Raw genomic sequence first — 13,308 nt, 5'->3', positions numbered from 1 at the left:
ACTCTGTCCGAGAATGGTTTATCTACTGGTCTGCTTGACAGGATGCTAATGTTCCCTCTATTGTGAACAGTCAAGTCACCACATCAACATTTAGAAAAACAGAGGCTGCTTTCTGCCAAACAGTGAAATATTGTCCTACCATCTGATGTATGTTTGGAATGTTTTACTGTTACTCACTCTGGAGCACAAATTCTATATAATCTTAATTTTGATAGCATATCTTTTTCCTAAAAATGAAAACATTTCTAAATCACAAACACATGTTGAAATTTCCAGCCATCTCTCTCGACCGATAACAGTTTTGACAGCGGTTCTCTTGGTGGGACACCAGAAATGCTGACAGTTTGAACAGTGTCATTACTTCATGGACAGTATATCTCCTGCTGACGAATACAAGAGAGAAATGCATCTACATTTCCGAGAAACTTTTTTGGTTTCCCTTTAATGTTTAAACAAGTCTTTGGTATTTTCTACCGGTGTATCTGAAACTTGTGCCTGAATAACCATCATTATTATTATTATTTGATCACCGTCAGTGTCCCAGTTCTGTCGGCCTCTTCATTGTGTAGAAGTTTTTCTCCACAGAAAGGAAACTGCTCTCTGTTCTGGTGTAATGTTTGTCTTTGGTACTTGTTGAGTTTTGGCCTTGATTCAACACTTGTGGCACTCCGGAGGGTCTAGCTACTTTAGCTTCATCTCTTTTTTTTTCCTCTGCTCACAGTCTCTGATAATGGCATGCATCATTGAGGTTTCTTCCCCCTAGCCAGTGTTTGATCATTAGTATTATTATAATAACCTCGGCCCCTAAATCGTCGTTGATTTGGTCTCATCCTGTCTCGTCCTCATCCTCTGAAGCCTGGTAGTGTTGATACAAACGGTCTATACTCTCCCAGAGTTGTGTACAGCATGAATCTTAGCTTTTTCTTTTTTTTTTTTTTTGCAAACAATCCAGTTGCATCTAATTCTCTAGTCCTTTTCCGTAATCCCACAGGACTCATTGAAAACACGTCTGGGGTTGCTAATTCTTTAAAGTATCAGCATCCTGTGTTCCCAGTCCATTAACGATCATTGACACAAAGAAGGGTTCAGCTTTATGCGACACTTTTAATTTGACCATTTCTTTCCAACATTGAAGAAATCTTTCTGCATATTCAGACACCTGTTCATCAGTCCGTTTCTTACAGTGAAGTACCCGTGTTATCACATCTGCTAAAGTAAGAAGCTTTTCCTTAACTTTGTCATGTATCGTTCACCATAAAGTCCACTCATTAGAGAACAGGAATTCCAGAGCAGTTTTTCAGCATGATCTATTTGCACAGGGGGGTTACTGACTCCATCGTAAGAATAAAGATGGGTTCACTAAGGAGCAGGAAATGGCTGTAGTACAGGCCTGCAAGAATGCCCCGGAATACAACTGGCCCCCAAAAACAGCAAAACGGGTCGATACTCAGATGCTTTAAAGAGCATTCTGTGAGAAGACACGGAACGAGGGAATCTAATCTAACTTATTTCTTTCATCCGTTTGTCAACTTCTCTGATTGACCTGACCAGACTAAATACACATTGGGAAAAAACTCTGTGGAAAACCACAAAAGCGTCAATTGACGCAAACAAATGGCTTCAGCACCTCTGCATGGTGAGGCTGTAAGGCCTTATTTGTACTCACTTCCAGAATCAGCACCTGTAGCGAGCTTCAAACACTCACAGCCAGACCGAGCGTCTCTACAGGCCTGATGTGCTTCTCACCTCCAGAGAATCATCGTCAGCGTCCAAGTTCCTTCAACTTCCTTAAATCAGACACAAAATACGCGTCTCTCTGCTTTTCTTCACCTAGACAGGACGCCACACTGTCAAATGACTTCCTCAGATCAGAACACACACACACACACACACACACCCTCCCCCCATGCTGACTCAGTGGAGGTGGGGGAAAGGAGAAAAAAATAAAAACGCTGAAGTCCTGTGGGCCCTCCCCTCGCCCTCCCTATAGAAGGGGCTCCCTATAGAAGGGGCTCTATTTATACGCGTCGTTAAATACATCAAGCCCGTGTTGGATCACTCCAATTAAAAAATACAGAGTTCGGAAGAAAAAGAAAAATGGCTCAGGAAAGAATTCACATACCGATCATCCGGGACACACCGATCATGGTGTACGAAGAGACGCCGATCATCCCGAATGCGCCCAAGAAGCATGTGATGCACCTGCTTCGGACCCAGCTCCGTCCATCGGAATCGTTGAAGGAAGAATGGCCGCTGAAACCTTATGGACGGCGTGGTGCATGGGGCTACGTGTTCAAATATACGACGGGGGAGCTTTGCCTCTATCAGCGAGGTGAGGGTGAAAAGCAGGGAGCTGTACCTTCTATAGCGATGCTGAACTCCAACGACTGGGGTGTACTGTATCACATGATTGTTCGACATTTTCGGGCAAACCCTGATGAAGGTGGCGCGAGGCCCGTCGATTCAACGCTGACACCAGGTCGGCCTGTGAAGCGTGAGTCCGTGGAGGGTGATGCACAAACAGGGTCTCCTTCTTGGAAAAAAAAAGTGCTTTACAGCATTGCGTGGCAGTCCAGAGCGGGTGTTTCAGGCACTGTGTGCTTTCGCGCCTGCATTTGTTGCTACGAAGGGAAAAAAGGCTCGGAGGAGTTTTTTTTGGAGACCTTTAACACCCGCTGCGGCGTATTCCATACATTGCTAAATGTCCCGCTGGTCGCATGGAAGGAAAGGTTTGGAGGACCGGACGATAAAATCGGCTCACTTTTTCGCAGCTGCTGCTACTGGAAAGATCTTCTAGCGGTTAAAAAAAACCTGTTTCCTTCGGCCTCCATTCAATCCTCCAGCTTTTAGTTCACCACGTCCACGATCCTACCAGTTTTTCTGCTTAACCCCGCCCCACGGACCTTCCTGCCACCCGTACACATTATAAAGACTGCGATCGATCATTCCACATCAAGAAGATATGGAGAACATCAGGAGTATCCGTAGAACCAGCTCTCGCGTCCTCATCGATCCGCTGTGGAGCAGAACTCCGTTGGTGGAGTACCCGATCAACATGTTTGCGGATGAATCGTCGAATTTGATCTCCCCGGACCCTGACTCTCAGCCGGGTCCCTCTCGATCGCTGTACACCATTCCCGAGACCTGCGACCCGGATCCAGGGTCCCTGGGAGATGATAAGGATCGAAGCAGTGAGGTGAGCGCTGACGGCGGAGACCTTCAAGTGGATGAATCCCAAATCCCCGAGGATTTTGTGGAGCCGGAACCAGCATCTTCGCCTCCTGACACTCCAGAGGTTGAGGAATCCGAGGATGAGCTGGACGGCTGGATGCCCTCGGCCATCATCAAAACCGTCAAAACAGCGGTCATCCATCTGCTGGACATTGTGACTCACAAGTACCGGGAAGAGCTTTGCTACGGATGTCAGATCAGACATCCGAATGAGAAACAGCATCCTTGTTTACAGCAGGTGGACGAATATTTCTATCAAACTCACTTTTGCCGTCTGATGGAAAAACTGTGTACCGACCGTTTCATTCCTGCTATTCAATGTTTGTTATTCATGCGCAACATTAAAATCGACGATGTGCGAGTCAAAACTGTGGCAGAGACGTTGCTGAGAGAGATGAGATCCAAAGAAAAGTTTGTGGAAACTTTTGCAGATGTGTACGACAATCTGATCGGGCTGGATGTTGTGAAAATTGGTGAGCTTGGAATTGTGAAAGAATGCTGGAATGAGAACTGAGGCAGGCCTGGAGCTGTCCTGATGTGTTCAGTATTGTTTTTTCCATCTAATCTTATTTTTAGTTTTGCATGTCATCATTTCTTTGTAGCTGGGCATACCATTCTTAATTTTAAGGAAACTTTAAATTGTGTGTTCCTTTTCAGTTTCATGTCCGTCATGAGACAAGTTAGTTTTACCCTACTGATGATGTGTTGTTGCAATAGTAATCCTTCTTCCCTCCTACTTGGTAGAAAAAATTGCTTTGTGCGTGCGTGTTTTTTTTTTTTTTTTTTTTTTAAATAAAACAACAAAAAAAAAGAATCTGGTTTTCTTTCAGTGTTTCTGAAAAAAACATGACTGACAAAACGGTGGTTGAAAAAAGCATTCTACCCCCCTTCATCGACCTGCCCTCATCTGCCGAACCGTTTACGACCCAACCCTAAGGGTGTGTGTGTGTGTGTGTGTGTGTGTGTGTGTGTTCTGATCTGAGGAAGTCATTTGACAGTGTGGCGTCCTGTCTAGGTGAAGAAAAGCAGAGAGACGCGTATTTTGTGTCTGATTTAAGGAAGTTGAAGGAACTTGGACGCTGACGATGATTCTCTGGAGGTGAGAAGCACATCAGGCCTGTAGAGACGCTCGGTCTGGCTGTGAGTGTTTGAAGCTCGCTACAGGTGCTGATTCTGGAAGTGAGTACAAATAAGGCCTTACAGCCTCACCATGCAGAGGTGCTGAAGCCATTTGTTTGCGTCAATTGACGCTTTTGTGGTTTTCCACAGAGTTTTTTCCCAATGTGTATTTAGTCTGGTCAGGTCAATCAGAGAAGTTGACAAACGGATGAAAGAAATAAGTTAGATTAGATTCCCTCGTTCCGTGTCTTCTCACAGAATGTTCTTTAAAGCATCTGAGTATCGACCCGTTTTGCTGTTTTTGGGGGCCAGTTGTATTCCGGGGCATTCTTGCAGGCCTGTACTACAGCCATTTCCTGCTCCTTAGTGAACCCATCTTTATTCTTACGATGGAGTCAGTAACCCCCCTGTGCAAATAGATCATGCTGAAAAACTGCTCTGGAATTCCTGTTCTCTAATGAGTGGACTTTATGGTGAACGATACATGACAAAGTTAAGGAAAAGCTTCTTACTTTAGCAGATGTGATAACACGGGTACTTCACTGTAAGAAACGGACTGATGAACAGGTGTCTGAATATGCAGAAAGATTTCTTCAATGTTGGAAAGAAATGGTCAAATTAAAAGTGTCGCATAAAGCTGAACCCTTCTTTGTGTCAATGATCGTTAATGGACTGGGAACACAGGATGCTGATACTTTAAAGAATTAGCAACCCCAGACGTGTTTTCAATGAGTCCTGTGGGATTACGGAAAAGGACTAGAGAATTAGATGCAACTGGATTGTTTGCAAAAAAAAAAAAAAGAAAAAGCTAAGATTCATGCTGTACACAACTCTGGGAGAGTATAGACCGTTTGTATCAACACTACCAGGCTTCAGAGGATGAGGACGAGACAGGATGAGACCAAATCAACGACGATTTAGGGGCCAAGGTTATTATAATAATACTAATGATCAAACACTGGCTAGGGGGAAGAAACCTCAATGATGCATGCCATTACCAGAGACTGTGAGCAGAGGAAAAAAAAAGAGATGAAGCTAAAGTAGCTAGACCCTCCGGAGTGCCACAAGTGTTGAATCAAGGCCAAAACTCAACAAGTACCAAAGACAAACATTACACCAGAACAGAGAGCAGTTTCCTTTCTGTGGAGAAAAACTTCTACACAATGAAGAGGCCGACAGAACTGGGACACTGACGGTGATCAAATAATAATAATAATGATGGTTATTCAGGCACAAGTTTCAGATACACCGGTAGAAAATACCAAAGACTTGTTTAAACATTAAAGGGAAACCAAAAAAGTTTCTCGGAAATGTAGATGCATTTCTCTCTTGTATTCGTCAGCAGGAGATATACTGTCCATGAAGTAATGACACTGTTCAAACTGTCAGCATTTCTGGTGTCCCACCAAGAGAACCGCTGTCAAAACTGTTATCGGTCGAGAGAGATGGCTGGAAATTTCAACATGTGTTTGTGATTTAGAAATGTTTTCATTTTTAGGAAAAAGATATGCTATCAAAATTAAGATTATATAGAATTTGTGCTCCAGAGTGAGTAACAGTAAAACATTCCAAACATACATCAGATGGTAGGACAATATTTCACTGTTTGGCAGAAAGCAGCCTCTGTTTTTCTAAATGTTGATGTGGTGACTTGACTGTTCACAATAGAGGGAACATTAGCATCCTGTCAAGCAGACCAGTAGATAAACCATTCTCGGACAGAGTCCACAAATACTGTTTGTCTCTCTCCAGAGGGACTGATGTTATTATTAAAAGATGTGCACGGAGACATTGAACCATTCATCTGTGCAGTTACAGATGATCATTGGGTCAGCGACTAATGCTTGACATTTCTTACCAGTTTCTTCATAGACAACCAGAGGATGAAAGAGAGGAGAGGAGGAAAGGTGAGCCCGTCTTCCTATCGCAAAGGTCTGCCTGAAACTGTTTGAGAGGTCTTGTAACAAAAACTCTGTTCCTTGGAAAATGTACCCTAGTTGGTTTATGCAGAGTATAGGTGTCTTGAGATGATAAAAAAATCTTTCACATCTTCCACCCTAACTTTCTTCATGGCACGCTTTTCTGCCATCTGTGAGTACAATATAAATTCACCCCCTCTATCCGTCTGTCTTGCTCCTACTCATCTCCTCAACACCTAACCCATCGTAAAAACTTCAAAGTGCAGTTACAAGTGATCACTGGGACTAAAATGCTTGACATTTGTTACCAGTTTCTCTATAGACAACCAGATGATAAAGATAGCAACTAAAATGTTATTGTTTGGTCGTATGACGAGGACACTTTGCATTTTTGTTCATTAAAATCCTGCAAAATACAATGAAAGCAGAAGTTCATTCAGCTGGATGTGTTGTTACAACCTCTGTCAGTTTGAGCGTCTGTTCCATCTAAATTATGGACGCAGCACGCAGATCATGTAGGACTGCTGGATATGGAACCTTATCAAGCAACAATTAACTATGCAGAATATCCTGTTTGTTAAAACAGTATCCCTGATCAGAGGAAAAAGAAATGGGGTCAGACCAGTGGTTGAATCACTGCTGAAACAGGGAGTCATTGTGTGTCTCCAAACAACACCCCAATAAAAACCCCATTCAGTAAAACAGAAAAACAGTGGCTCAGTAATTCAGAGATGGTTCAGTTTTAAAGTATCAGACGGGCAACAGAGTCACGTTATATGTAGGGAGTGCTTTAAACAAGATACAGGCAAGAGTTGACGCACAACTAATCTTTTTCACCACCTAAAACAGCGGAGCAAACTGCAGTATGGAGTGATTACTGTCTGTCAGAGTAGAAAAATGTATATTGAGTTGAAATTCTGTTTCTTGTGCAGCTGGTTGAGACTGTTCAGAAAAGAAATTGCTACAGGAGAAGGTATGTAAAGCTGATGGTTGTATTTGTTTCTTAAACTAAGCACTTTATTTTGTTCTTTCTTTGTTCTTATATAATCCTGCTCTTACAAGGGGTTGTCATATTTTGTTCTTTTGTAATGTTTCTGTGGATTTGTTAGAAAGGGGAAGAAAATCTGTATTTGCAAATCATGTAAAACAGCGGTGCAAACTGCAGCACGGAGTGTGTAAAGCTGTGCGCATTACTGTCTGTCAGAGTAGCAAAAAGAGTGAGAAAATGTAAATTGAGTTGAAATTCTGTTTCTTGTGCAGCTGGTTGAGACTGATCAGAAAAGAAATTGCTACAGGAAAAAGGTATGTAAAGCTGATGGTTGTGTTTGTTTCTTAAACTAAGCACTTTATTTTGTTCTTTCTTTGTTCTGATAGAAATGCTGCCCTTACAAGGGGTTGTCATATTTTGTTCTTTGGTAGTGTTTCTGTGGATTTGTTAGAAAGGGGAAGAAAATCATGTAGGATTGCTGGCTGTGGAACCTTATCAAGCAACAATTAACTATGCGAAATATCCTGTTTGTGTTAAACAGTATCTCTTATCAAAGGAAAAAGAACTGGGGATCAGACCAGTGGTTCAAACAATGCTGACGAGGAGTGTCATGTCTGTCTCCAAACACCACACCAATAAACCCCATTTTGAAACCAGGAACAAAGAAGTACAGATTTGCACAGGAAAAATAAATAAATTTCAGCGTCATTCCTTTAACTCCGGTTGTACCAGATGTTAATGCTATCTTAGTATCAGTAGCAGCCAGAGTGAAATGGTACACAGTTGTGTATTTGTATTCTGCTGTACACAGGAATACATAGGATTTGTTTAGTTTCACCTTCTGTGACCAACAATATCGCTTTACAAGATTAACGTTGTTTGTTTTATTTTTTCGGACAGTCCAACCGTCTCCGCTGCAGCTGTGAGACAGCAGCTTTCAAAGCTGACATGACCTGCTGACTCGGTTTTGTTTGGCGTACATCGACAACATCATTATTGTCTCTTATACAGAAAATTGAATTTGAGTTTGTGAAAATTATCAACCAGTTATTCTGTTTTTATTCAAGCGCGTGTCTACGCTTCCTGATTAAGTTTGTGTGGCTTTATTTTGAATATTTAGAATGAGACTCTGTCTTTGAATGATTTTACTATTCATTTATACCTTTTCTTGTATTTTATACACTTTTTTAAAAACCTTACCTCCTTTTGAGTTGTATTTTCAGATCTATATATTAGAACTTGGGTGGATGTGAAGGTTTTCCAGTGATCACGTTAACTGGGAAATATCAGAGAATTTCACGATGCTTATCACAAAGGACACGACATGTTTCAGAGTTTTGAGAGCAGTAACTTAAAATTTCAAGTTAGGAGCAGATTTGGTTATCTTCAGGTCACAAATAGTAACACTTTTGATTATTTGCTTTACATGTTAAGATGAAACCTGAGTTTCTTTTTTAGATCATAATTTTTAGGTTCACCTCTGGAGAGCTTTAAAAAGGTCATATAACCATCTAAAGTGCTACAGACACCCGGACATACCTGTTTGTAGTAAAATGTAATATCTAACAGCCTGTTTGAAAATTGTATGATTGAAAAATGTTAATGAGTCTTTTTTCCCTTTCTGCAGCTCCGGCTCATAGAATGAACCTTCGATCGCTTCGCCGTCATAATCGTATACACGCGGAGTACGCGGAATGCATTCTGACACCGTAAATACTTTGTTCGTGAATCTCTGTTCGTATTTTTTTTTATCGAAGACCCCTCGCAACTTGGATATTCTGACAACATCGCCGACCTTAAATCCTGTCTTTATTTATTTTTTTCTCTTGTCTCGTGGTGTAGGCGTACCGTACAAATTGTGAAACACTTGAAGGCCCTTACTCACATCAGCCGGGCGCATTTTTATACTGCTGTGGTGAGTGTTGTTATAGCTTTTTACTAAGTCTGGTAGGACTTCCACGCACCGTCTAGTGTTCTTAGCAGTGAAATATCTCCACATTCTGGTCTTTAACGTTCGGTTAAATCTTTCAACCACGCTCAAAGGTGAGCCCGTCTTCCTATCACAAAGGTCTGCCTGAAACTGTTTGAGAGGTCTTGTAACAAAAACTCTGTTCCTTGGAAAATGTACCCTAGCCGGTTTATGCAGAGTATAGGTGTCTTGAGATGATAAAAAGTCTTTCACATCTTCCACCCTGACTTTCTTTCCCGTCTCATCTTGAACCGCTTTATGAAGCCGCTCTACCCCACCGAAACTACCAGGATGACTCGGCTTGACCTCTTCATGACACGTTTCTCCGCCATCTCCGGGTACAATATAAATTCACCCCCTCTAACCGACTGTCTGGCTCCTTCTCATCCCTTCAGATGTGTCAACACCTAACCCGTCGTAAAAACTTCAAAAGACCTCAGACGGAAGGAAGTGGGGGGGGGGGGGGGGGGGGGGGGGGGGGGACAAATGCGCAGTGGACATACGCTGGACAAATGGTGGACAAATGGCAAGGGGAGGGGTTTATTGGGGGCCATAAATCTTTCGTTTGACATATAATATCCTATCTGTCTCTCTCACTAAATATAATTTATATTTTTTATCATTCTGTGTACAAAACTTTTTTTGTTGTGTCACTTTTTACAGATAATGTGAAGAAAACAGTAGAAAATTTTGAAAGGACAAAAGATAGTAATACATTTTTTTTGCATGAAACAGTCGACATCACAAGATACAGATAAATCGTCTGTCCACAAATCTGACCATAATTAATCGTGATTAATTGTATAATTTATGAACATGTAATCAACGCACAGAATTTCCAATTTACTGCACAAAATGATTTATTCTGTCTTTTAACTTAAGTAGTGCATGCATTTTAATTGTTTATAGTGTCATATTGAAAAACACTGAGAGATGTGGGATTTGAACCATCCAATGTTTGAACGATGTGATGCTGCAGGGAAGGCCGGTCTATTTAAGCCCAATTTTTTGAGCCCAAGTTTTTTCCTTCCATGAAGTAATAAAACAGTTGATATCACCAGATAATTAAGTTAAATCTGCAATGTTTCAACGTGTGTGTGTGTGTGTGTGTGTGTGTGTGTGTGTGTGTGTGTGTGTGTGTGTGTGTGTGTGTGTGTGTGTGTGTGTGTGTGTGTGTGTGTGTGTGTGTGTGTGTGTGTGTGTGTGTGTGTGTGTGTGTGTGTGTGTGTCACATTACTCACATATCTGATCTATTTGTGATTAAATCTGTACTTTGTGAACTTGTAATCAACATAACTAAACACCAATTCAATGCACAGAAATTGTTTATTCTGAATCTTCAAACTAAAGTGGAGCATGAGTTTTAATTGTAGACAGTTAAACATGGAAAATAACTCTCAAGTGTGGAATTTGCTCAGAGAAAGGCCAGCCTATCTGTCTGTTATGACCAAAAACAATAATTAAATTACTTAATGATCTGGAGAGAAACAAAAGTGCAACAGCAAGGCATTCATCTTATATCAGAAAAATCACCGTATTCCTCTGAGATGTTAATATTTGAACCTTCAACAACATTCCAGTCTGTTGAGACACAGATCAATATTCCTCCTTTCCATTCATCCAGCTGCTGAGACACATCAGTCTGTCCACACTGTTGAGCAGAGCTGCTCTCTTTTTCTGAATGATGAGGAAACACAGTGGAAACAGTCCAGTGGTGGAGCCGCTGACTCTGATATTTACACTGTACAGAGTAATGGACTTTCATCCATATCAACTCTGGATTCTGGTCTGAAGCGGTCCAGAGGGGATTCTGCCTCATCCTCTGTGTCTGAAGGAGACATCCTGTGATCCTTGAGAAGTTTCTCCAGCTTCACTGGAGTCCAGCTGTGGAGAATTCAGCTGGTTGAACTTGATTTGGAAAGACTCACAGCGTCTCGATAAGGTCCCTCTGCTGACAGTGCAGCCAGAGCACGAAGCAGTCATGAAGACAAAGGAGTTCTTAGGTTTTTATTTTTTATACATTTCTCAATATTTTGAGAAAATGTCTTTCATGTTGTCATTATGGGGTTTTGTATGCAGAATTTTGAAGATGTAAAATGATCCATTTAAGAATAAGGTTGTGAACAGTGAAGACTTCAGAGATGCTCTGTGTCCCTTCTCCTCATCTCAAGGTCTTCATTTACCTTCAGAGTTTGTTATTCACTGATATTTTTATCATTAAATTACTAACCATTCTCAAAAACAACAAAAGAAAAAATGGTAACACTTCAATTTAAGCACCCGGTAGAACACATGAAAAGTTGTTATAAACACTCCTACATGATCACAATGCTTTACAACTCACTATACAGCATAGGATTAGGGTTAGAGTTAGGTTCTGGCATTGTGATCATCTATGAATGTTTATAACTACAGCTACACGTGTTATAATGGCATTATAATGCTTTATAAATGTACTTATAATGTGTTATACAGGGGGGCTTCAAATAAAGTGTTACCGAAAAAATATGTCTAAATATGCACCTTTAATCTAAATAGTCCTGTTAAGTTTGTGACATTAGGTGTAAGGGAACGGGGGAAGAGCGGGAAGAGTGAAGCTCAGAGTAGCACAGACCGTCATGAAGAGTTATTTCTGCTAACCAGTTATAAGAAGCTTAGAGTGATAAGCAATGTTTATGCTAATATGCTTCTATTTTTCCCACCACTGTTTCAGATAAAGGCATCAATTCTCCTCCTGGTAAACCACCTCATACTCCCACACCACCGTCTCCACCTGCACCGGACTCTTCAAACATAGCTGATGAGGGTGGCATTGATAAACACAAGGAAGACAACAACTCGGATCAAATCACTGGAAAACTTCCACAAGACACCGCTGGAGAGTCGAGCTTGGAGGAAGGAAAACAGCAGACGGACGTTCTCCAAGGGTCAAAACCTGAAGTCCCTCATATAGGTATTGATATCCCAAATGGTGCAGATACAGCAGCTGCTAATCAGGCAGAAAAGGACAACACTGTGTCTAACAGTCAGTCAACCAGCGACAACGAGGCAAGTGACACAAAAGAGAAACCTGCTGGTCAACAAGAGGACCAGGTCCCTGTAAATCCAACACCTGGAGACGCCAAAGACTCAGAGATGAGTCTGGCTGCTGATGGAGTCGGAGACTCTTCAACAGAGACGCAAACTTCAGGACAGATAGAAAATGAACCCGACCCAGAGAACAGCAAACAAGAAGAGAAAAAAAATACTAAAGACGATCAAGAAGAAAATCGGCAGCCTGAGAGTCAACGAAGCTCAAGACAAGGAAGCCATGACTCTTTAAAATCAGCTGGTATCTCTACTGATGAAACTGACAAACAAGACAAAGTCAGTTCCAGGTGCAGCAGTCAGTCTGAGAATAACTCCAAAGAGACTGGAGGAGATGAAGGTGAAAGACAAGATGAACAAAGAGACGTTGATGCCAGTGAACATGTTGATAGTGCAAACTCAGGTCAGAACGCAGACCGGCACGAAAAGAGTTATTTCTGCTAACCAGTTATAAGAAGCTTCCAGTTAGAAGCAATGTTTAAGCTCATATGATTCCTTTTTTCCCACCGCTGTTTCAGATAAAGTGATCGATTCTCCTCCTCCAGACAGTGGAGAACCTTCTCAAAACACTGCTGGAGAGTCAAGCTTGGAGGAGAAAATCCAGTCAGACGGTATTATGAAGCACACAGCCTCCCTGAGTCCTGAACACAAACAGAAAGAAAAAGCAGCACACAGTTCAGAGCCAACAGTCAGACAGACACACTTCCTCAGTAAACGGGAATCAGAGGTTGCAGATCGTCAAGAAAACACCTCTCAGCAGAGCGCCGTTCCCAAAGGGTGAAAACATGAAAACTCACTCCCTCATGAGCTTACTCACTCTCTAAATGTTACAGACACAGCAGCTGTTGATCAGGCAGAAAAGGACAATACTGTGTATCAGTCAGTCAAAGACAGAGGTGGAAAGAGTAAATTGTTCTCAATTATAAGGTAGAAGAACTGCTGTTAGAAAAATACTTAAGAGGACAAAGTACTCTAAATTACTTTTTAACCAGTGG

The 13,308-nt window shown here is 41.7% G+C and overlaps 1 protein-coding gene across 1 annotated transcript in view; it reads left to right on the top strand.

Moving 5' to 3' along the window:
• Window positions 1-13,308, top strand: part of LOC115402705 (uncharacterized) — a 40,046-nt gene that overhangs the window by 5,607 nt on the left and 21,131 nt on the right. The window contains 2 exon segments of the mRNA XM_030111230.1: window positions 11,940-12,716; window positions 12,832-12,924. Coding sequence (XP_029967090.1) covers window positions 11,940-12,716; window positions 12,832-12,924 — 870 coding nt within the window.

Source organism: Salarias fasciatus, chromosome 16 (assembly GCF_902148845.1).
Source record: "Salarias fasciatus chromosome 16, fSalaFa1.1, whole genome shotgun sequence".
NCBI lineage: Eukaryota > Metazoa > Chordata > Actinopteri > Blenniiformes > Blenniidae > Salarias > Salarias fasciatus.
This window is presented reverse-complemented; position numbering and strand designations above follow the sequence as displayed.